The 26,249-nt window shown below is 43.5% G+C and overlaps 1 protein-coding gene across 1 annotated transcript in view; it reads left to right on the top strand.

Annotated features, from left to right (window-relative positions):
- si:ch211-267e7.3 (ADAMTS-like protein 2) overlaps positions 1–26,249 on the top strand; it is a 117,546-nt gene that overhangs the window by 7,243 nt on the left and 84,054 nt on the right. Inside the window, exon 2 of the mRNA XM_060829665.1 lies at positions 13,656–13,798. Coding sequence (XP_060685648.1) covers positions 13,656–13,798 — 143 coding nt within the window. The remainder of the gene's footprint in view (positions 1–13,655; positions 13,799–26,249) is intronic.

Genomic DNA, 26,249 nt, shown 5'->3' on the forward strand with positions numbered 1-26,249 from the left:
CTCTTGACTGGTCTCAAAACTCTGAGACCTAGATCTTGGCTCTGCCTTCTGCATCTGGATCCTCAGCTTCCTGACCCACAGACTGTAATCAGTGAAGCTAGACAACTGCACCTCCTCCATGATAACCTGCAACATTGGAGACCCCACCCCAGGATGTGTTGTCAGCTCCCTACTGTACTCACTGTACACCAGCGACTGTGTCGCCAAATTCCGAATGAATGCCATCTACAAGTTTGCTGACAACGTCACTGTGGTAGGATGGATATCAAACAACGATAAGTCAGAATTTGATTTCATATAGTCAACATAGTTTCGTTAAGGGCAGGTCATGTCTCTCAAACCTCATTGAGTTTTTTGAGAAGGTGACCAAGCATGTAGATGAGGATAGGGCAGTTGACGTGGTGTACATGTACTTCAGTAAAGCCTTTGATAAGGTTCCACATGGTAGGCTGATGGAGAAAATGCAGAGGCATGAAATTGAGGGTGATTTAGCAGTTTGGATTAGAAACTGGCTTTCTGAAAGAAGGCAGCATGTGGTGGTTGATGGAAAATATTCAGCCTGGAGTCCAATTCTAGTGGTGTGCCTCAAGGATCTGTTTTGGGACCACTGCTGTTTGTTATTTTTATAAATGACTTAGACGCAGGCATAGGTGGATGGATTAGTAAATTTGCAGACAACACTAAAGTCAGTGGAGTAGTGGACAGTGTGGAAGAATGTTACAGATTGCAGGGAGACTTGGATAAACTGCAGAATTTGGCTGAGAGGTGGCAAATGGAGTTCAATCCAGCTGAATGTGTGGTGATGCACTTTGGGAAGAATAACAGGAAGGCAGAGTACTGGGTCAATGGAAAGGCTCTTAGTAGTGTGGATGTGCAGAGGGATCTTGGAGTCCACGTGCATAGATCCCTGAAAGTTGCCACCCACGTGGATAGTGCAGTGAAGAAGGCATACGGTGTGTTGGATTTCATTAGTAGAGGGATTGAGTTCCGGAACTGCAATATCATGCTGCAACTATACAGAATGCTAGTGCAGCCACACTTGGAATATTGTGTACAGTTCTGGTTGCCCCATTACAGAAAGGATGTGGAAGCATTGGAAAAGGTGTAGAGGTGATTTACCAGGATGTTGCTTGGTCTGGAGGGAAGGTTTTATGAGGAAAGGCTGAGAGACTTGGGTCTGTTCTCGTTGGAAAGAAGAAGGCTAAGGGGGATTTGATAAAGACATACAAGATGATCAGAGGATTAGATAGGATAAACAGTGAAATACGTTTTCCTAGGATAATGACGTCAGCTTGTACGAGAGGGCATAATCACAAATTGAGGGGTGATAGATTTAAGACAGATATCAGAGGAAAGTTCTTTACGCAGAGTGTGGAATGCCCTACCTGCTAATGTAGTCAACTCAGCGACATTAGGGAGATTTAAACAATCCTTAGATAAGCACATGGATGATTTTGGGATAGTGTAGGGGGACGAGCTGAGAATAGTTCACAGGTCGGCGCAACATCGAGGACCGAAGGGCCTGTTCTGCGCTGTATTGTTCCATGTTCTAGAATACAGAAAGGAAATAGAGGGCTTGGTGTCATGGTGCAAGGATAACAACCTTTCTCACAATTTCAGAAAAACAACAGAACTGATTATTGACTTCGGGAAGAAAGGAGTATACAACCTCAGTACATCAATGGAGCTGAGGTTGAGATGGTGAGAGCGTAGAGTTCCTAGGAGCGAGGATAACTGATAACCTAGACTTTTCACGCAGACACGACAGTCAAGAAGGCACAACACCTCTCCTTCCTCAGGCGGCTCAGGAAATTTGGCATGTCCGTAAGGATCCTCACCAACTTTTACAGATGCATCATAGACAGGTGTACAACGGCCTGGTACAGCAGCTGCTCTGCCCAGGAACTAAAGAAGGTGGTGTGCACAGCTTAGACCATCATGGAAACCAGCCACCCATCCATGGATTCCATTTACACTTCTCATTGCCACAGGAAGGCTGCCAACATCATCAAAGACCCTTCCCACTCTAGTAATGCTCTCCTACAATCTCTTCCGATTAGCAGCAGATATAGGAGTTTGAACACCAACAGGTTCAAGAGCAGCTTCTTCCCTGCTGTTATTAGACTGATGAATAGACTCTCTATATTCAAATAATGTTGATCTTGTTAACGTTGATCTTGCTTTGCGCAACCCCTGAGTCTGCCTCACTCTGTCTAAGCACCTATGATCTGGATGTCCTTGTTTGCTATGGTCTGCCTGTACTGCTCACAAAACGAAGCTTTTCACTGTACTTTTAGGTACAAGTGACTACAATAAATCAAATCAAATCAGAGTCTTGGCAATGAGGTAAACTCTTAAATGCCCTCTGAAATGTCCTAGCAAGTCACCTACAACCCATGAATGAGTTGAAAAGAAGAACTGTTGAACTTTAGGATGAGACTAAAGGCAGGAATGTTTGGTAAAGGCTGCCATTCATAATTTCAGATTAGAGGTGAGGCAGTGGAATTATATGAGGATTGCTAAACTCTACTTGCTTAGCTCGTGAAGACTTGAAAGGTGTGTGTGTGTGTGTGTGTGCGCGTGCATGTGTGCGTATGTTTTTGTGTGTGTCTGGCTATGAGCTGTTTGCCTTCATTGAGGAAGGACTATAATAAACTGGTCAACTATATTGATGGGTCTTTCCTGTCACAGTGTACATTTTGTCCATTTAGTTTTTAATTTATTTGTTCATGGGATATAGGTGTTGCTGGCTGCACCAGGATTGGTTGTCCATCCCTAGTTACCCACAGTGCAATTAGAAGTCAACCACTTTGCTAGGAGGCTGGAGTCACATGTAGGTCAGACCAGGTAAAGATGGAAGATTTCCTTTCCTAAAAAAAATCTGATTCACTAATGTTCTTTATGACAAGCATTAAACTAGTTTTGTTTTCGTCTCCTGAGGAATGGTTGACCCTTGTCCCTGTTTGGATAATGCTTCAAAACATTCCAGATTTGCCTAGGATAGTGTGCAAAATGGTCAGTGTAACACTACTTTTGCATCCGTAATTGTCAGTAACTGCAGGTACCAAAGATAGGCAGTTAATAATGTTGTACATTGTGGATAATTTGTTATCTGGATAACATATATGGATTCAAGACATGACTTACTATAAAGACCAGTGCAACTTTTAAACCAGAACCTATATCAATGACTCAAGTGAAGTGTTATAACGCTTGGATCTTTCATGAACGATCTATCACCTGCAAAGTTAACTTGTGTTTCTCTTCATTACTGCTGTCTGATCTGTTGGGTATTTCCAGAGGTTTTGTTTAGATGTTTTCACATTAGGTTTTATAAGAGCATAAGCAATAGGAGCAAATGTAGAACATTTATCCCCTCCAACTTGCCCTACCATTCAAAGGATCACATAATTTCCAACCTTACCAATCCAATAGACATCTAAAGAAGCACGTGCTGATATCGATTCCAGTTAGTATGGAGTTTAAACACTAAAGTATACATGGTGAGACAAAGATCAGCTGTATGTTCTACACAGGATCATCCAGGGCTTATCCTCCGGAGCTAAAGATTGATATTCGGAAAGCAAAGAAAATCTTGCGTTTTTTGGAAACGTTTGCTACATTATAAATGCTGCCTTCCTTTAAGGTAATGGTTTAGTATCTACTATCCCCAATATTTCCGTGACTAAACCATTACCTTAAAGGAAGGCAGCATATATAGTGTAGCAAACTTTTAAAAATAAAAGTACCTCTAAACTTTCTCCCAGATTTTCTTTGTATCAAGTGCTTTCGGAATATCAATCTTCAGCTCCTGAGGACAAGCCCTGGATGATCCTCTGTAGAACATACAGCTGGTCATTGTCTCACCATGTGTACTTTAGTGTTTAAGCTCTATACTAGCTGGAATCGATAGCAGCACGTCCTTCTTTGGACTGATAAGAGGTGGCTAACTTTCTGAGTCTCAGTGCTGCTCAAAACCAGATGGTGGAACTGCTTGTGAAAACGTGATGGAGGAGAAAGGCCAGTCGACCTTTTCAAAGGTCAAATGAGAATGCTGCATTCTTTACGTTTTCTACGAGTTCAAACTTGCTGCCTGTGGATTGTGGATACAAGGAGATATGAACAAGGAGATATAAGGACCTCATTCCTGGAGGTTTTTGTGCATGAGGGCTGTAGCAAGCCCTTGACAGTATAGCAGCGTAAACTGCCTTTAGTCTTTGCTGTCTACTGTGCCTTTAGTGAACTGACACCTCATTCTCCATTCAGTAAAAGAGTTATGTTGATAATAGACACAAGTGATTCTTTCTGATCACGTTGCAGCGTGTTCTGTGATGCACTTGTTATGCCTGTTGTCTATTCTGTGTGCAGATGTGCTTTGATACTTGTCAGTGCCACTATTAGAAAGCTATTCAGCTAGCTGGGTGTTAAGCTGCTTCAGGTTCCGGGCCTATGGTTCTGTTATTGCTGTAGGTGCCTGGTGCCATAGGGCAGCCTGATTAGTGTCCAATTTGCATTTTCTCATGTTATACTCCATTCTACAACTTTCTGCCCACTTAATTAATCTATCAATATCTCTGTAAACTGTTTGTACCTCTTTCACAACCTATTTTAGTGTCAACTGCAAATATGGCTAGTGCATGTTCCCTTTCTTCCTCTGAGTCATTAATATATACTGTATTGTAAATAGTTGCGGTCCCAGCACTGATTCCAGTGGAACCCCACTGGTTACAGGTTGCCATCCTGAAAAAGAACCATTATTCTCACTTGCTGTTCCCTGCCCATAAGCCAGTTCTCTGTCAACATCGATAAAGTACCTCAACTCTGTCGGCTCATATCATATGACTTAACCTTTTGTGAGATACCTGGTTGAATGCCTTCTGGAAGTCTAAATATAACACATCTACTGATTCCCCTCTACCCACTCTGGTTGAAACTTTCTGGGAAAATTCTGATAAGTATGTCAGACACAATGTATCTTTCTCGAAGATGTGCTGGCTCTGCTTTTTTGGATTATGATTTTCCAAATGTTCTGCTGTTACTTCCTTAATAATTGATTCCAGTACTTTTCCTACCATGGATGTTAGGCTAGTAGGCCTAACTAGACTTCCTTACTCTTATACTCCAACCCCCTTGAAATAAGGGCCAACATTCCATTAGCCTTGCTGATTACCTGCTGCACCTGTCTGCTATCACATTAACAGTTTTCAATCCTCTGGTACATCCCCAGAATTCAAATATATTTGGAAAATTACCATCAGTGCATTCACTATCTCTTTAGCATCCTAGGGTGCAGGAGATGTAACTGCTAATAGCCCCATTTGTTTGTCTAATATAACTTTTTTGGTGATGGTAAATGTACTTAATCCCTCTCCTTTATTCTTTCTGAATGTTTATCCTCCACCATAAAGGCTGATGCAAAATATCTGTTTAACCTCTCTGCCATTTCCTTATTCCCCCAAAAATTCATGGGTGGCACGGTGGATTAGCACTGCTGACTCACAGTGCCAGGGACTCTGATTTGATCTCACCTCGGGGGACTGTCTGTGTGGAGTTTGCACATTCACCCTATGTGTGCGTGGGTTTCCTCCAAATTCTCCTGTTTCTTCCCACAATCCAAAGATGTGCAGGTTAGGTGAATTGAGCCATTGTATTCAGGGATATGTAGGTTAGGTGCATTAGTCAGGGGAAAATGTCGAATAATAGGGTAGGGTCATGGGTCTGGGTGGGTTGCCCTTTGGAGGGTTGGTGTGGACTTGTTGGGACAATTGGCTTGTTTCCACACTGTTGGGATTTTAGGGTTTCTAAAAACTGTCCTCAGATCCATTTTCTAAGGGGCCTATGTCACTTTGAGCTTTGTCTTTCTTTTAATATATTTAAAGAAGGTCTTATTGTCAGGTTTATGTTCCTCATTAGTTTGCCCTTGTATTGTATTTTCTCTGCCGTTATTATCTTTTTTGTCCTCCTTTGCTGAATTCTGTAATTATCTAAGTTTCTGGGGCTATCACTGACTTTTGCTTCCATCTCTGCTTTTTTGTTCAACTTAATATGTTCCTTAACCCTCTTGGTTAGCCATGGTTGGTTTATTCCTGTCTTAGAATCTTTGTTTTTTATTGGGGTGTAGTTTTGCTGAGCTAATGAATTGCCTGCTTAAATGTCTGCCCCTAATTGCATACCATCATTACTGCTAATCTAACTGCCCAATCCACTTTAACTCTACCAGCACTTCATTGTATTTCCCTTTATTTAAATTACGCCCAGTTGTTTCTGACCCAAGTTTCTCACTCTTAAACTTAATATTAAATTTTATCTTGTTATGATCCCTACTATCCAGGGAACCTTTCATTCGGAGGTCATTTATTAAACTTGCCTCATTTGCCCATTGCCAGATCCAAGATAACTTGCTTCCTGGTTGGTTTCATGAGAAATTTCTCTGGAAACTATCCCTTACACTCTCTATGAATTTATTGTCATAGCTACTTTTCCCAATTTAATTGACCCAATCAACATGAAGATTAAAGTTACTCATTTAAACACCTCCATTGTTTGTTGATTTATAGCCTTTCCCACAGAGTCCATCCACGTGTTTCCTTGAACAATTGATTTTTATAAACTCATCCATGGGATGACAGCATCTGATGCTGGCTCGGCCAGCATTTATTGCCCATCCCTAATTGCCTAGAGGGCAGTTAAGAGTCAGTCACATTGCTGTGGATCTGGACCCAGGGAAGGATGGCAGTTTCTTTCCCTGAAGGACATTGGTGAACCAGATGGGTTTTTCCCAACAATCATCAATGGATTCATGGTCATCATTAGACTCTTAATTCCAGAATTTTGTTGCATTCAAATTACACCATCTACCAGGGTAGGATTTGAACCCAGGTCCCCAGAGCATTACCTGGGTCTCTAGATTAACAGTCCAGCAATAATACATCTAAGCATCACCTCCCCAAGGTCTGTTCTTCAAGGTCTATTCCAAGGCATGAATGTACATATTTTGTTAGGAACAATTTAATTTATTGTTTGGTATATTATTCATAATGTAGCATAAGTCCAAGAAGAGCCTGTTGTGTTGCAACAAGTACTTTATACTTTAGAATGATAAATGGTTTTGTCTTTACTGATAGGGGTTTCTCAGCCACTCTTGTGACAAGATACTGCAGCATTCGATTGTTTAGGCTGTCAACCTTAATGTTGTCCCACGTGTTGTTCTGATGAGCAATCGTCCTTCTGATTATATAGTTGTAAACCCCTATCTATAGCCCTAGTTATGCAATTTGCTAGGTCTCTCGTCTCCGTATGATTCAGTTGGAGCCATTCCATCAGAACATTTCTCTCCTTCCCCTGTATTCGTGTCAATCTCCCATGAATTGAAACCTATTTGTCCCACACCAGTCTGGTACTCTGCTGTGTCTCTCATTATGTGCCAAGCTTCTGTTTGAATGCCAGCACCATGTTAGTGCAGTAGTTTGTACCTACAACCAGTACAACTTCTCCTTGAGCACCTGTATGTCCCATAACCCAACTTTGCTATAGTTCTTCCTTTGACTTTCTCTTTCAGTCGTGTATTTCTCTGCAGAACCAACGCCTGGTCTTTACAGTAGAGGTGACAGCAACACTGTAGTCAGGGTTGTAACTTAGTGCTACCTTTTGGTACTTGGAACAATCATCCCTGATGTAAAACCTGTCGCAGAGCCTGGATTCACCAGCATTTGTGGAGTATTGTTGAAAACAAAATGTCATTTCCCACATTGGTCAATGATGAGTGAGCTCAATTACAAGTTTTTGAAAAGAACACATTCACATAGTGACAGATTCTGCCTTAAACGTCACATTGACTTCAGTTCTGCTGTGAACTCCCTTTCAAGACTGAGTACTAGCCTCCTTACCTGATTGCAAGGGTGATGAGTTTTTTCATCAATACACACTTGGGGGTTTCTTTCACTCCTATACTAGTCTCTTACTAGTTAGAGGTAACCCACCCTAATCCCTTGTAGTTCAGTGTGGCTCTTAAGCCCATGGTTTAATTTTTGTTGTGCTGTGACAATATGCAATATACCCCCAGTTTGGTGCTGGTCATTGAGCCTTGTTCCAGGTTTGGGGTTGGGACATGCGAAAGGAACCTGACTAGGTTAGTTCACTCCAACTCCCATTGGTAATGGTAATTGTCTACCTTGTAGCAGCTTAACAAGTGATCTCAGGAGAACTGTGCTGGGACCAAACTGTTCATTTCGCTGCTCAGATACCTGGGAGGAGCAACGATGAGAGACGTTGGACAGGGACCAGTTGCAGCGAGAGTTTGAAATACAGCAACTGGAATCCCAGGGCGTGGAGTGATTTGCCAGACTTCGATAATAAGTTACATTTGAGTTGAAGATCTGGTGTTCACCTAGAGTCCAAAGATGTTTAAACCCCCTCAGTTCAGACTTGTGATTGCTAAAGCAGGTACATGAAGTATTTCAGCACTTTGGCTGCAGAAGGTGAACATGTAGGTATATGAGAATATAGCAGAAGAGATGTTGGACTAGGAACTTACTAATGGGGAATGTGAGAACGAAAGGGAGCGGTGTTTGTGGGGTTGGGTTTGTGTGGTATTAATTAGTACAATAATATGAAAAATAGGAATAGGCCATTTGGCTTTGCTAGTCTCCTTCGCCATTCTGCAACATCACAAATAACCATTTATCGTAATTCTAGCTTCTTTCATTGTCTCTGTATTCTTTAATTCCCTTAGTATCTCAAAATCTATCAATCTCTGCCTTGAATATACACAACAACTGAGAGCTACCACAGATGAGAAAAAAAATTCTCCTCTCCTCAGCCCTCACCCTTAAGATTCCCACCACAACCCGTATCAGAAAGTGGCTGTTGTGAAACTTCACTTGGTCTGTTGTGAACTCTCTGTAATTCAACTTCTGAAGTTAAAAAAAAAAGTTGTACAGTTTTCCCATTCTCCTAAGAATCCTCTCTGCACTTAGAGGCACAGAGACATACAGCACGGAAACAGACCCTTCGGAACAACTAGATATCTTAACCTAATCTAGCCCCATTTGCCAGCACTTGGCCCATATCTCAACCCTTCCTATTCATATACCTATTTCAGATGTCTTTTAAATGCTGCAATTGTATCAGCCTCCACCAGTTCCTCTGGCAGCTCATTCCATACACGCATCACCCTCTGCATGACAAAGTTGCCCTTTGGATCCCTTTTATATCTTTCCCCCTCACCCTAAAGCTATGCCCTCTAGTTCTAGACTCCCTCACCCCAGTGAAAAGATTTCATCTATTTATCCTATCTATGCCCCCTCATGATTTTATAGACCTCTATCAGGTTTCCCCTCAGCCTCCAACGCTCCAGAGAAAACAGCACTAGTCTATTTAGCCTCTCCCGTTAGCGCATATCTTCCAACCCCTGCAACATCCTTGTGAATCTTTTTTTGAACTCTTTCATGTTTCACAACATCCTTCCGAAAGGAAGGAGTCCAGAATTACACACACTATTCAAAAGTGGCCTAACCAACAGCTTGTACAGCTAAACATGACCTCCCAACTCTATACTCAATACTCTGACCAATAAATTAAAGCATACCAAATACCGCCTTCACTATCCTACCTAAATGTGGCTCTACTTTCAAGGAGCTATGAACCTGCACTCCAAGGTCTCTTTGTTCAGCAACACTCCCTACGACCTTCCCATTTAAGTCCTGCGATGATTTGCTTTTTCAAAATGCTGCACCTCGTATTTATCTAAATTAAATTACATCTCTCACTCCTCAGCTCATTGGCTCACCTGGTCATTGTACTCTGAGGTAACCTTCTTCGCTGTCCACTACACCTCCAAGTTTGGTGTCATCTGCAAACTTGCTAACTATATCTCCTATGTTCACATCCAAATCACTTGTACAAGTGATGAAAGGTAATGGACCCAGCAGCCACAAGCAACTTATCCTACATTGCACTTGTCCTTGTTCCTGAGCTCAGAGCAGTTTGGAAACGGGCAAGGACTTTATCTGAATGTGAAATATTCTGATATTGACTGTTTATAGAAGAGCACTTTATTTTCTCTTTCTAAATAACCTCAGGCAGATTAGGGGGCATTCTGTACGGTCAGTTATGCTATAATGCGGTAGTTCTGTTCTCCTGCAATCCCATGTTGTTAGAAAGTCGTGTAATAGCAGCACCATTTAAAATAATGGGGCTGGAATTGTGTTATAACCAATACATGCTTGAAAGGTTTGCACTTTAGAAACAGTGTCCCCAATTCGTCAATGATATTATAGCAACTCCGTGTAACGAAACACGTGTAAAGCAGAACGACCTGTATGATTTGAACAATGGCTTTAAGACCCAAGCTGAGTTACGTGACTCTGTTGTTGTGGTTGTGAAGTTGGTTGAGGAGGTTCAATGAATTAAACGCGTGCCAGCATGAGTAACAAACAGCCGACTTTCAAAGTCTTGTAACCACTTTGTTGTATGAGTCTTCAGCCTAGCGTTCCACATCAAGTTGGTTGCTAAGGACATTTGGGGCCCTGCCGCTCAATGCCGATAATTTGATCCCCTGGAGGATTTGTACGGATTTCAAAGAAAGCTTACAGATCTGGGTAGAATGTCCTTTAACGGCTCTCCAGTACTTAGGTGCATCATCTGGTGTGACGTGAACTATACAAAGACTTTGCAACTGCCTGTGTCTTAGGTGGCCATCTGCATTGTTGGGTCCTGTGTCTACTTTCAAGGTCATTCAGGCCCTGTCAAAATGTTCCACTCTACTTTGCCTTATGGCTCAGTTGGAATGGCCCCATTTCATATCTTTAGGTGTCAGCTGTTGCCAGTTGTTAGCAGTCTCACACCTGAGTCAGTGGATTTTGGATTCGGGGCCAGAGCACAAAAAGCAGGTAGTGCTCTAGTGTAGCAGTGAGGGAGTGCTGTACTGTCAGCAATGCCACATTTTGCATGAGACTGTCCTTTCAGATGGGTGCCCCAAGGCCACCTGCCACTTTTGGCAAGGCCTGGATGATATAATGGGCTACAAGGTGAAGCAGAACAGAGCAGAGGACAAAATTATATCCTTTTCCGATGTGCTTAATGCACTTGATGCCCATTTCGAACAGAAGGTCAGTGAAATGGTGTCACGTGTCCTCTCAGCCTCGGACACATCTGTTCCCTCAGTTACTGCCTCAGATGTCAGATTGGTCTTCTTGAGTGTGAACTAAAGGAAACTGACTGCCCTGGATGGAGCTCCCGCCCATGTGTTCAGATCCTGTGCGGACCAGCTGGTGGGATTATTTGCTGACATTTTTAACCTCTTGTCACTATAATCTGAAGACCCCACCTGCTTCAAGAAGACCACCCTCATTCTGGCACTAAAGAAAACTCATGCAGTGTGCCTCAATGACTACCTCCCAGTGGCTCTGACCTCCATTATCATGAAGTGTTTCGGGAGGTTAGTCATGGCTCATGTAAGGTCCAGCCTGCCTTGATACCTTTGCAGTTTGCCTTTTGTTGCAATAGATCCATGGCAGACATCATCTCCCTGGTCCTATACTCATCCCTATAATATCTGGGTAATAAGGATACCTGCGTCAAGCTCCTACTTATTGACTGCAGCTTGGTCTTCAACACTATAATTCCAACCAAACTAATCCTCAAACTCGAGACCTAGGTCTCTGCTCCACATTCTGCAACTGGATCCTCAACTTCCTGACCCACAGATTGCAGTCAGTGAGAATAGGCAACAGCACCTCCTCCATGATAATCCTCAACACTGGCGCACCATAAGGCTGCTTACTCACCCCCTTACTATACTCCCTGTGCACTCATGACTGTGTGGCCAAATTTCATCCTAACTCCAAGTATGCTGACAACACCACCATTGTAGGCTGGATGTCAAACAATGACTAGATAGAATATAGGAAAGAGAGAGAGTGCTTAGTGGTGTGGTGTCAATGTCAATGTCAGCAAATGCCCTCAATGTCAGCAAAATGAAAGAGCTGGTCATTGACTTCAGGAAGCAAAGTGGAAGACACTCTCTTATCTACATCAATGGAGCTGAGGTGGAGATGGTTGAAAGCGTTAAGCTCCTAGCAGAGATGATCACCACCGATCTGTCCTGGATGACTTTTGTTGATGTGATGGTCGTGAAAGCACAATGTTTCTACTTCATCAGGAGGCTAAGGCAATTCAGCACATCGGTAAATTTTTATAGAGGCACCATAGAGAGCATTCTAGCCAGATGCATCACGGCTTGTACGGCAACTGCTGTGCCCAGGACTGTAAGAGAGAGTTGTGACCACAACCCAGTCTATCATGCAGACCAGCCTTCCATCCAATTGACTCCATCTACTTGCTCCTTGGCAAGTCAGCCAACATCATCGAAGACCCCTCTCACCTCGGTATATTCTCTTCCAACCTCTTCTGTCAGGCAAAAGATACAAAAACGTAAACACGCGTACCAACAGATTCATGAACAGTTCCTTCTCTGCTGTTATTAAACTTCTGACTGGACCCCTCAAATTTCAAATTGAGTGTTGATCGCGTTCTTTGTACACCTTCTATGCTGCCGTAACATTGTATTCCTCTCTCTCTTCTATATCCTAATGCACTTTGGTATGATCTGCCTGTACTGCATGCAAAACAAAACTTTTCACTGTACCTAAGTACACGTGACAATAATAAACCAAATTAAAAAAAGTAGCAGCTCTCAGTCATGACCCAACAATGTTGACTTGTACTTGTACTTGCAAAGTGCCTGTAACTTAATGGAATGTCTCTGGGCACTTCACAGAAGCATTATCAAAGAAAACTTGAAACTGAGCCACATAAGGAGAATTGGGTCAGCCCACAGAGGATTTTTCAGTATTAAATGTCTTTTGGAACTTGCATGTGCATTAACTGCCAAAATCATTTTTCGTTTTATTAGACCTATTCCTAATATATAGCCACACGTTAAGACAGGAAAGAGGCAGGTTTCAAGGAGCATTTCAGAGCAGTTAGAGAGGCTGAAAGTGTTGTGAATTCCAGGACTATGCAGCTGAAGTAATGAAATTCACAGACACTGCAGAGGAGTGAAATGATTGCAGAGGTTTGGATGGGGTTAGAGATGGGAAGGGATGAGTTTGAAGAAGAGCAGGGTAGTTCGTCTCTTTCTACCCTGGCCAATACATTTTTCTCTATCAGCAATGATGAAGAAGTCATACAGCTGTTCTTGTAACCTTGCTGTTGCTCATTGGCTGCTGTGTTTCCTACGTTGATGCACAATTTAAAAAAAACTATGTAAAGCTTTGTGAAGTCCTGAAGTTGTGAAAGGGGCTACATAAGTGCGCATTCTTTATTATCTTTCTCCGTGATGTTCGATGTCGATCTTGTCGCCTGTCTGGTGTTTCTGGAGAAGTTGATCTATCTTGTGGCCAAAGTCAGAAGTCACATGATACCAGGTTATAGTCCAACAGGTTTATTCAAAATCACAAGTGATGAGATGACTCCATCTCATGGAGGAGCAGCTCACTGAAAGCTTGTGATTGCGAATAAACCCGTTGGACTATAACCTGGCATCATGTGACTTCTGACCTTGTCCACCCCAGTCCAACACTGGCACTGCCGCATCATGGCTATCTTATGGTTGACAGATGCAAATGGATGCTTTTTTTTGTTGTTTCTGTCAGGACAGTAGTGAAGTTACGGAGAAGGACCAAAGCAGAGAGGAGGATGTCGCTCAGTGGTGGGGAGAATGGAGCTCCTGGTCCACGTGCAGTCGGAGCTGCGGAGGAGGGGTCATGTCACAGGAGAGGCACTGTTTACAGCAAAGGTGAGTGATGAAGTGGTTTTGGTTCACCCTTCCTGGATCTGTGAAGCTCTGCGTGACCTATCGTCAACCCTCACGATGCAAAGTGCATGCAGAACGTTGATTGGATGCAAAGTGTTGATGTCTCTCTCTCATGGTAGCACGCCAGTGATTACTGCAACCAGTTGGGAAAGTTGGCAGTAGTATATTGCAAATGTTGGAAGTGCTTGGTGTAGCTCCTGACCAGTTTTCCTTCGAGGCTATGACATCTCAAGCCTGTGTCAACCTCCTCGAAAACTTACAAAGACATGATCGTATCACCATTTCCAAGCTCCCCTCCAAGTCACTGACCATCGTGACTTGGAATAGTTTGCTGTTCCTTCATGAACATTGGGTCAAAACCCAGGTTGTTCCTATCTTGCAGCAATGTGGGAGCACCTTCATTGTCTGCAAAGTTTCTAGTCCTCCACCAGCCTCTCAAGAGTTTAAAAAAAAACACACCTATTTCTTAAAATATATATACAAAAATACGCCGTCAGGACAGCAGTGCCTTGCCCAAGACAGCCTAATATCTTAGTTGTTGTTTTTTTTCTATCTGGACAGTAATTTTGACATAAGCTAATGGTAAGGTTTTTTTATTCCTCCTCAAGCCCCATTCCAGACATATGAGCCCTAAATCTAAACTGATATTTCAGTGTAATGTTGTTCTCTTCTCTTGCCCCTGCTTGTGCTTCTCAGGGAAGGGAGCAGTGGCTGGTGGGCAGGCTGTCTTGTTCTACATTGTCAGAGGATGCTGGCTTTTGCTTTATCAGTGAGGTCTCATACGCCTGAGGTATGTTTGGAAACACATTCCCACAATGCTTCCTTTGAAGGCGAGTAGTCAAGTTCTTCTTGGTGCCCTGGCCAATATTTAACCCTCCATCAACGTCAAAGAACGCTGATTATCGGATCACTGCCACATTGCTGTTTGTAAGAAGTTGTTGGTTGCAAATTGGGTGTTGCAGTTGCTACTGTAAAATATTGACTGTACAACTTGAAACGGGTTCATGGGCTGTAAGTTTCTTCGCAAATATCTTGGGCTGTGGAAGTCTTTCAATGGCCTCTCTCGAGTCAGCCTGCTCAGAATCCCTGTAGGAGTGATCAGAAGTGTAGAGGTGTGAATCGAGCTGTTGTGACCAGCACCCTGTCGCAAATCCCATGCTGCAGCATCAAAGGTTGGTCTGCTGGGATTGACGTTCTAAGATGGTGCCAATTTGGACGAAGTGGCAGCTCTGTACCACATTGTGAAGTGTAAGCAGTTAACTAATGTTTCACTTGTCTGCACGTTCTTTCATTTGCTTCCAATGGCCTTCTTCTCCAGTTTGAACCCAGTGTTCAGCAGGGGGGTTGGTGATATCACGAAGGTGAATTGACTGTGGTTTGTCATTTTTTTTAACCACTCCACCATGTCTCCTTGGATGAACAGGTCTGATCTCTGAGGCAGACCCAACACCCCTCCCCTTCCTGCACTCCAGTTAAGCTCAACCACGGGCAAGAGAAAGAACTGACCTTCTAAATAAAAAGAAAGATTTAGCTGCGGGGTCTTTGGCTAACTTGTGTGTTTCCAATTTGAGGTTCTGTAGAATTTGTAACCACTTCCAGTGGCTGCATAATCAAAATAAATGAACTGTATCCAGCATTGAGTGTGTAAACACTTAAGAGTGAATAATTTTAAAAATAGCATGTTCTGGTGGAGTTACTTTTTAATGTCTGTAGTAGGTGAAATTGTGGAATGTGACAGTGTAGCTCAGGACCTTGCTGCAGGCACATGCCGAGTTGTAAACTGTTCTGGACCCTCAGTGGTCTTTTCGGTTGTTTTCCTCTCTGCAGCCTCTGAACCATGTGCAAGCAATCAGAGCAGCCATAACAAGCCAGGGATGTGTCTCAATCCATTTCCTCGTCAATTGGCACATTGTCAGTGACTCAACATCCTCCCAGCTCCACTTACCTTTCAGCCAGACTGATCCAGGGGCGGGATGGTTGCTGCCATCTCTTTGCTCTTGACTGCTGAGAGCATCAGTTGGCAGTGTTCTCACCTCTTTCAGTCCGGAGGTTGTGGGCGCTTCAGTGTAGTACTATAGGGGTGGCAGTGGCGGCACGGTGGCACAGTGATTAGCACTGCTGCCTCACAGTGCCAGGGTCCTGAGTTCGATTCCCACCTGTCGGGTGTGGAGTTTGCACATTCTCCCCGTGTCTGCATGGGTTTCCTCTGCGTGTTTCGGTTTCCTCCCACAGTCCAAAGAAGTGCAGGTTAGGTGAATTGGCCATGCTAAATTGCCCGTAGTGTTAGGTGAAGGGGTAAGTGTAGGGGAATGGGTCTGGGTGTGTTGCTCTTCGGAGGGTCGGTATGGACCTGTTGGGCCGAAGGGTCTGTTTCCACACTGTAGGTAATCTAATCTTAAAAAAAAAACAGGCTTGAGGGACTGAGTGGCTTTTTTGTGTTTAGTAGAATGATGTATGAATATTTAAATAATGATGCAAACCTAACATGAGTAGAGAGAAAATGTGGTCAAGTCTCAAATGGGAGCAGAAGAGAAGTGCTGCTACAGGGCTGTATTCAGTATAATGTATATCCTGGTGTAGATAGAGCTTAGAGTGTAACAGAGTGAGAGATTTAAGATCAGGGCCTGTAAGAGTGCAAGTGCAAGCACCCAATGCCCTGGGGAGGCAAGAGAGCATAGGACACATGAAGTGACCACTGACAGGCAAGAGTCTGTGGGAGACACACACTTCATAGACATGGCTGCAGCAGTCCAAGGCATGGTTCCTTCTGAGTTCTGTCAAGGCCTGGTAGTGGTAAGGGAGACCACAGTGATGTCAAATTGAAGGTAGATCACAGTCCCAAGAGGTAGAAGAAGCAAAAGATGGAATAGCGCAGGTAGAATGGAAAGTCGAAGAGTTTGGTGGCAAATTAATGCAAAGGGAAGACTCTGGTGAGCAAGTAGGAATAATCAGAAGTCCAGGCAAACAAGGGGCAAGAGAAATCCTTGTATTTACCCAGGACAGTATGAAGGGAGCAGCTCCTATCAAAACACTGCCACTGCTGCAGTAGCTGGAGAATGCTGAGGGCCAACAACAGGCCAAAAGTGGGAGCTGTTGAAGTACAGAGCACCATTGGGGTTACATGTGAAAGAATAAAGGCATCAGGTCAGTGCATTTCTGTTTTGTGGTTGCTTGCGCTGACCTAACCAGGCAGAGTATGAAAGAAAGTACTCCTGACTTCAAATCTTTCATCGAAATTTCCAGTGCATCTTTTAATCCAAAGGGGTATCTGGTCATAGAAGGGGTGAGATTTAACCAAAGGAAGGGAATCGATTTGAGGTGTTATTAGCTGAATGTAATGCACATTAGTGGGTGCTTTGGGTATGAAGTGCCAAAAGACCAGCTTACAGGAGATTGTGTCATTGTAGATGTTCGGAATAAAAACAAAATTGTTTGATTTTGTTCCATCACAAGAGGAACTCGCACGAGAGGAGGCAGTTCAGTTTTCCACACGTGCTGAGTATAGGGCCCAGAACTGGACAATCATCGAAGCTAACAGTGAGGCTTCCTCTGACACAATTGGATCGGTACATGGTCATCTGCCTGAAGGCCGACCAACATGGCAAGAAAGTGGGAAAGAGCCCCAACACCCATATTAGGATGTGGAAGACCTGCTGAAAGGCAACACCGCAAACACTAATGCAACCAGTGAGGAAGAGGAGGACACTTGAGAGGATATGGCATGCTTGAAATTCGTGTATCACCAGCAAAACAATGAAGTCATTTGCCAAAGGAATAAAATCATTTGGAGAGGAGAAGATACAAGAAATCCAAAGCTAAGATCAGCAAGGCAACATTTCTAGGTTGCATCAGAGAGGGCCAGCAAATGTCTTGGACTGTCATCATTCAGGTAAAAGGATTAAATACAGAATTTAAAACATGTACATTGGATACTGTTTCCATATTTGCTGACAGCTGGTCATGGTTAAAATCTGTGGATGTTCAACTAGTCATCATCAAATTGCAAGGTCTGGGGTAGATCTTCAGTTGCGTTGTGTCAGTTCACCATCTCATTTAGCCAAAGGAGTGAGAGATGTATCGAGGCACTAAACATAACTAGGCTAGGTTTCCAAAGAGTGGCACAGAAGTGCAGATCTTTGTTGATGAAAGAAGGGAGCTCTGCATTTCCGAGAGGAGAGTCTCTTCAGGGCTCCCTCAGAAATGAGGAGCCAAACTTACATTTTGACAGTTATTTTACTACGTAGAACAATCTGAGCAGGATAACCACATCCTCTTTTCACAGCAGTCAGCTGCAGTTTTCTGAGATTTGAAGGTCCTGACAGAAACTTTGGCAGCTGCTGCCAAATAGTAAATACATAATGTAAGTGTGATGTCAGACTGTTGAGATGGCAAGATGCTAAGTGTTTGTTGTGCTGTCTGGGTAGGATGCCAGCTAAGAAGGGGGTTGGTAGCAGATCTAGGATGCCTGATGCATAGGCAGTTTGGGGTGCAGGTAATTAGGGTGCCAAATGGATAGGTTGCCATGTGGGACGAGAATGGGGTGCCAAGTGAGTAGGGTGCCAGCTAAGCAATGCAGTATTTAGGATAGGTAAGGACAGGTGGGCGAAATCTGGCTTGGTGGGGGGCTGGGAAGGTGGCAGAGGGAAGGGAGAGGGTCACATTGAGTCCGGTTGTTTGTCAGGGATGGTGAGAGGACGGGTTGGGTGTGGCAGTGGATCAGGTGGCACTTGTTCTGGCGGCATGTGGGAAGAGGAGATGGTGAGGGGATCGGGGACAGGGGTAGAATTCTGCAAAGATTTCTCAAGCCTTTTCGGAGGATTAGGAAAGCTCAAACGTGACTAGCATTACAGATCGATGCTGAACCGAAATACCTGAATACTGCTAGAAGAATACATCGCCCACTACTGAATAATATTGAAGCACAGTCAGATAGAAAAGCAGGATGGTGACACAGCATTTGAAGTAGTAATCCAGGGACTCAGGCTCATTCCATGGGTTTATGGCTTCTTGAATTACCCCCCAGGATTGAGATTCCTGGTCAAAACACACTGGAAAATGCTGGTCAACTTACTGGGATCAAAAGATATAGTGACAATGCCATTGCGAATAGATTCAGCTCAACTATTGAAATCTGACTGCTCACCAATCTACACTCCAGGCAAGACGCATTTTATAGCTGCGACCCTACCCAGAACATTGGTGGGTCAGGCTGATAAGGAAGACTTAAATTCTCATTGAAGAGATGGAGTAATTTTTTCCTGAAATAACCAGTACACTACCAGCTCCAGAGATGACATTAAGGCTAATCTGGGCTGTTCAAAGCAGCCAATTTTGAGTGCACAAGCATCTTTGGAAGTGTGGCCCAGATATTATTCAACACATGCAAGTTCTAAAGAAGTATCCCAAACAGAGGCAACATTGAAGATGACCTAATGGTATATGACCATGAACTGGTGATACCAAAACCCATGAGTGGTGAAATCCTAAAATGACTTCTTAGTGGACACTTAGGGATCATTTAATTCAGAGCTCATTACTCAACAATCCATACACTGTTAAAAAGAAATAGAGAATGTATTGATTTGTCAGCCATGGGCTGTCAACAGGCTGTTCAAACAGAGATGTTAATGTCTCCAGAAAACCTTGGCAGACTTCAGCAATTTGATATCAAAGGGAAGACACATTAGTACTGATGGAAGACTATTCTAGCGAGATACAATTGTAAAGATCTGTACAACCGCAGCATACTCAGTCATCAGAGCCCGGAAACCAGTTTTTGTAAGGACAAAGTGAGGACTGCAGATGCTGGAGATCAGAGCTGAAAATGTGTTGCTGGAAAAGCGCAGCAGGTCAGGCAGCATCCAAGGAGCAGAAGGATCGACGTTTCGGGCATGAGCCGAATCATGATTCTCCTGCTCTTTGGATGCTGCCTGACCTGCTGCACTTTTCCATCAACACATTTTCAGCACCAGTTTTTGTAACACAGGTTCCAAGAGAAAATGCTTTTGAACAACGGACAGTAATTTGTAAAACAGGGATTTGTCACTGAGGTAGGAATCAGCTAGGTGATAAGCTCTCCACTCCATTCTCAGGTGAATGGAGAAGAAAGGAGGGTGGTCAAAACTTTAAACTCCTTAATGGCCAGGATCACAGATTGGGAATTGACATTTTTAACACTCAGACCAATACCATTAAACTGGGGATGATCTCTGGTAGAATCATTCATGGGAAGAAGACTAAAGATGAGAAATGCTCATATTGAGGTGCAACCACGGGATCATGGGAAGGTCAGGGAGATAGAAAAAGACCACAGCAGAAAGGAGATATATTCTAACTTGAGAGACAAGGCAAAAACACTGCTGACTTTGACAACTGGTCAAAAAATCTAGATAAGAGACAGACAAGCAGAGGCAACAGTCCTCCAAACAGAGCCTCTGAAGGGAAGTTCAGGAGTGCAATGATTTGCTTGAGCCGGTGAAGAGGGATTGAATGTGATTGCCACAGAATGCAGGGCTGAGACAAGCGCACTACATCAGATATCTCAGGGTGCCTCGGTGGTTTCGGCTGAACCATCACCCCTCATTTAGAAACCAGGTTGGGGTGACCAGCAAAAGTTCCAAATCATCTTGACCTTTGATGATTTGGACCCTGAGCAGAGGACGGAGATGGTGATAATGTAATTAGTTAAGGTAATTTGTTTAGTGATTTAAACTGTATGAGTAGAGACAGGCCTGAGGGGGAGATGTATGATGTGATATGAATATACAGAGGAACCTCGATTATCCGAACGACACGGGTGGGGAGTATTTTATTTGGATAATCGACTGCCAACTAACAGTTTAGCCAAGCATCAGGACCTTGCAGTCTTATTCGGATAATCGAGGTTCCTCTGTATTGATGATGATGGACTCTAACATCAATAAAGCAGAGAAGCAACAAGTGAAGATCAAAGATGAGCAGAGGAGAAACTTACCAGAGAGTTGAGTTCAGGATAATGCATATTTCATGTAAATAAAAACCTTACTGTATAACAGAGATAAGCTTAGTCTAAGTTCAGGATGAGTTAGAGGTGCAAGTTTAACAACATCTTTCCTATAGCAGAGAGGCCATAGAAACAGACTGTAAAGGCTTCTATAAATAAGTGATGAGAAAAAGATTAGTAAAGACCAAATATTGGTCCCTTACAATCAGAAGCTAGAAGTGTTATAAAAGGGAACAAAGAAATGGCAGATGAACTGAACACCACCTGGTTCTATCTTCACAGAAGACGGCTCAAGTAACCTCCCAAAAATTATAGATAACCAAGTGAGAGAATGGAATTGGCAGAAGTCAGATTTAGGAGAAAGTGAGGACTGCTGATGCTGGAGATCAGAGTCGAAACGCGTGGTGCTGGAAAAGCACAGTCGGTCAGGCAGCATCCGAGGAGCAGGAGAATCGACGCTTCAGGCGTAAGCCCTTCGTCAGGAATGGTAGGGTGGGGCAGGAAAGGGGGTTCAAAGGTAAATAGGATGGGCTGGTCTGGGGTGAAGGTAGCTGGGAAGGTGATAGATGGATGCAGGTGGGGGATAATGGTGATAGGTCAGAGTGGAGGGTGGACTGGATAGGTTGGAAGGGAGATGGACATGTGGGACAGTTCAAGAGGGTGGTGCTGAATTAGAGGATTGGATCTGGGATGAAGTGGGGGGGAGGGGAGATGAGGAAACTGGTGAAACCGATGTTGATGCAGTGAGATGTTCTTCCTTCAGGCGTCTGGTTCATCCAGGAAGTTAGAATTAGGTATGAAAATGGTGCTGGTTAAATTAATGGGTTTAAAAGCTAACAAATCACCAGGGCCTGATAATGTATATCCCAGAGTACTGGTGGTTGTCGTTTGCAATTCCAGACTGTAGAGTGGTTCCTACAGATTGGTGGGTGGGAAATGTAAGCCCACTATTTAAAGGGGGGAGTTAAAACCAAGAATAACACACCAGTTAACCTATTATAAGTAGTGGGGAAAATAATAGATTTTATTATAAAAGACCTGATAACATTGAAGAATTAATGAGGTTGGATGAAGCCAGTATGGGCTAATGAAAGGCTAATCATGCTGAACAAATCAAATAGAGTAGGATAGAAAAGAGAACCAGTGGATGTGGTGTATTTGAATTTTCAGAATGCATTTGATAAGGTCCTTTTATAAAAGGTAAATGAGCAAAGTTAAAGCACTTGGGATGGGGGTAATCTATTGGCATGGATCGAGAATTGGTTGACAGTCAGGATTTGATTTGATTTATTGTCACATGTACCAAGATACAGTGAAAAGTTTTGTTTTGTACGCAGTACGGGCAGATTATACCATGCAAAGTACTTTTGAGTAATAGAACAGAGTGAGGAATACAATATTATGGCTCTAGATAAGGTGCACAACGAGCAAGATGAACTTTAAATTTAAAATTTGAGAGGTCCATTCAGAATTCTAGTAACAGTGGGGAAGAAGCTGTTCTTGAATCTGTTGGTCCGTGTGTGTTTAAGATTTTGCATCTTCTGCCTGACAGAAGAAGTTGGAAGAAATTATAACCGGGGCGGGAGGGGACTTTGACGTTGTTTGCCTTTCCAAGGCAGCAAGACATTTAGATGGAGTCAATGAATGGAAGGTTCGGAGAGTGTGAATAAATGGTCTTTTTCCAGGTGATATGCAGTGACTAATGGAGTACTGCAAAGATCAGTACTTGGGCCCCCTGTCATCCATTATACACCTTAATGAAGGAGTCAAAAGCAACATTTCCAAGTTTGCTAGTGATACAAAATGGGATGAGGTTGGGAGTTGTGAGGATGACACAAGGTGGTTTCAAGGTGATTTAGATCAGTTGACTGAGTGAAGTAACATATAGCAGGTGCAGCAAACAATTACGAAGACAAATGGTGTGTTGGCCTTCATTGAAAGAGGCTAAGGGTTCAGAAGTAGGGATGCCTTAGTGCAACAATACAGGGTCTTGGGGCAAAAGCACCTGGAGTATTGCATGTAGTTTGGCATCACTACCTTGGAAAAGATATGATTGCCATTGAGGGAGTGCAGTGGAAGTTCACTGGGAATTCTGGGAGTGGCAGAACTGTCATAAGAGAACAGAGAGGTTTATCTAGGCCTGTATTCTCTTGGATTTAGAAGAATGAGAGGGTATGAAATGTATAGATTTTTAATGTGGCTGGACGGACTCGACACTGGGAAGGCTGTGGGGGCCAAGTCACTGACCATTATAAGAAAAAGATCGATAAATTTTTAGCTTTTAAGGGCATCAAGGAATATGGGGAGAAAGTGGGAATATGGCATTGTGATAGAAGGTCAGTCACGATTCTATTGATTGGCCGAGCAGACTCAATGGGCTGAATGGCCTTCTCTTACTCCTAGTTTCTGTGTTTAATAGAACAGGAGGCTGATGAAAGGTCACAGATGTGAAATGTTATCAGTTATTTTCTTCCCACCAATGTTGCCAGACACTCTTTTTTTTCTCTCCCACCACTTACAATTTTTATTTCAGATTTCCAGATTCAGCAGTATTTTTGGTGGTGTTTTGTAAGACGTTGGTCAATGTCTTGCAGTTAGTAGGGCTGCTAATAATCCATGTTCCACAATAGGGCATAATATTAGTGCTACATTGTTTATTCTCCGAAGCCTGGTAATTACTCCCTGATTACTCATTGTAACCATCAGAAGCTTGCTGTGCCTCATGCAAAGAACTTGAACCCACAGTCTTGCGACTCAAGAGGTGAGAATGTTACCAACTAAACAACAACCGACCACAGAAGTAGTTATTGAAGAATGAATGTTTAAGGCTTGTAGGAGTGTTTCGGTGCTGCAAACCCAATGGGAACATCCCACTGGTCGGTCAAAACTTGGAATAGTATTGAGGGTCCAAATGGAATGAATTTGCTGTTCAGAATGCGGCCTCTTGCTGATCCACTGTCTCTGTCAGGCGCTGAGGCTCAAAAGATTCTTTTGTGGTGTGATCGATCAGCTAATGTTGTGTCTCGTTTCATTGTGCTCACACTCTCTGTAGGACATGCCCCATGCCAGCCAGCGAGCCCAGGCTGTAACCTGATACTTGAAAGCTGCTGCTTGAATAGCTGCGGTGCTTTGAAGAGCAGCAGAGAGGGATTACTGCCTGAGCCAGGTCTGGTTTTGATTTATCAACGCAACCCGTGCAAGGGGTGGAATTCTTGGTATTGCTGTTGCTATATTTACACTGAAAAATAGGAAGACGGTGAATCCTTTTTATGGGATATTAATTTCTCTCTGGTGTCTCATTGCTTGCAATAGATTCTGAATTGCTGCGGTCACTGCTGGTCTTATTTACAGCTTTCTCTCACTTCCCCTCTCTCTCTCTCTCTGACTCTCACTTTGCATTTACAGGACTCCTAAGTGGTAAGCTTGGGTATTGGCCTAATACTGTTGAGGTTGCATGCTCAAACTGGCCCCAGTAGAAACAAATGAGCAGGGATGCTTTATCTGCAATGCTGTGGGACACTGAATGTGAGCCAGTCACTGGTCTTCCTGGGAAAGTGCACCTGCTACTGCCTACATTCCCTCACTGCATAGCTGACATTTCATGTCCTTGGTAACTTGGTTGTCTCAATGAGCTGGCGAAATGGGGAGGGGGTAACAGGGGGATGATGTCCTTAACCGTAACAACTGTTGTAAGGTAGGGATGGATGGTCACCGTTGCTTGTGATGTAATTTATGTCTTTAGAAGGAGCCAAATCCGTATGAAAGCTGCTGGGCAAGGTTAGATCGCATGGAATCCAGAGAGAGATGGCCAATTGGATACAAAATTGGCTTGAAGCTAGGAGACAGAGGGTGGAGGGTTGTTTTTCAGACTGGAGGCCTGTGACCAGCAGTGTTCCGCAGGGATTGGTGGTGCGCCCACTACTTTGTGTCATTTATACAAATGATTCAGATGTGAATGTAGGAGGAATGATTAGCAGGTTTGCAGATGAGGCCAAAATTGAAGGTATGGCAGACAGTGAAGAAGGTTATCTTTAGAGTACAACAGGACCTTGATCAGATGGGCCCAGGAATGGCAGATGGAGTTTCATTCAAATAAATGTGAGGTGTTGCATATTGGTAAGGAAAATCAGGGCAGGATTTATGCACTTCATGGTAGGGTCCTGAGGAGTTTTCCCAAACAAAGATACCGTGGGTGCAGATGCATAGCTCCTGGGATGTGGAATTGCAGATAGACAGGGCAGAGAAGAAGGCAATAGAGTATTCTTTCCTTTATTGGTCACTGCTTTGAGTATAGGATTTGAAATGTCTTGTTGGAGATGTACAGGGCATTGGTTAAGCCATTTTTAGAATTTTCCATTCAATTCTGGGCTCCCTGCTATAGGAAAGATGTTGTTAAACCTGAAGGATTCAGAAAGGTTTTATAATGATGTTGCCGGGTTTGAGATAAAGGGAGAGACAGATTAGGCTGGGGCTGTTTTCCCTGGGGCATTGGATGCTGAGAGGTGAACTTATAGAGGTTTATAAAATCATAAGGGGCAGTGTAAGGTGACTAGCTAAGGTCTTTTTCCAAAGGTAGGGGAGTCCAGAACTAGAAGGCATAGGATTAAGGTGAGAGGGGAAAGATTTAAAAGGCATCTGAGGGACAACATTTTTATGCAGAGGGTGGTGCTTGTATGGAATGAGCTGCCAGGGGAAGTGGCAGAGACTAGTACAATTACAGCATTTTAAAGGCATCTGGATGAGTACATGTTTAGGAAGGGTTTAGAGGGATATGGCCCCCAAATATTGGCAAATGAGACTAGATTAGTTTAGAAACAGACCTTGCAGTACAGGTTCATAGCTCCTTGAAAGCAGAGTCGTAGGTAGATAAGATAGTGAAGAAGACATTTGGTATGCTTTCCTTTATTGGTCAGAGCATTGAGTATAGGAGTCAGGAGGTCATGTTGCAACTATACAGGACATTGGTTAGGCCACTTTTGGAATATTGCGTGCAACTCTGGTCTCCTTCCTATCGGAAGGCTGTTGTGAAACTTGAAAGGGTTCAGAAAAGATTTACCATGATGTTGCCAGGGTTGGAGGATTTTAGCGGTAGGGAGAGTTTGAGTAGGCTAGGGATATTTTCTCTGGAGTGTCAGAAGCTGAGGACTGACCTTGTAGAGGTTACGAAATCATGAGGAGCATGGATAGGATAACTAGACAAAGTCTTCCCTGGGGTGAGGGAGTCCATAACTAGAGGGCGTAGGTTTAGGGTGAGAGGGGAAAGAAATAAAAGGGACCTAAGGGGCAGCTTTTTCACGCAGAGGGTGGTGCGTGCGTGGAATGGGCTGCCAGAGGAAGTGGTGGAGGCTAGTACAATTACAGCATTTAAAAGGCATCTGGATGGGTATACGAAGAGGACGGGTTTGGAAGGATATGGGCTGGGTGCTGGCAGGTGGGATTAGATTAGGTTGG

Source organism: Hemiscyllium ocellatum, chromosome 9 (genome assembly GCF_020745735.1).
Source record: "Hemiscyllium ocellatum isolate sHemOce1 chromosome 9, sHemOce1.pat.X.cur, whole genome shotgun sequence".
NCBI lineage: Eukaryota > Metazoa > Chordata > Chondrichthyes > Orectolobiformes > Hemiscylliidae > Hemiscyllium > Hemiscyllium ocellatum.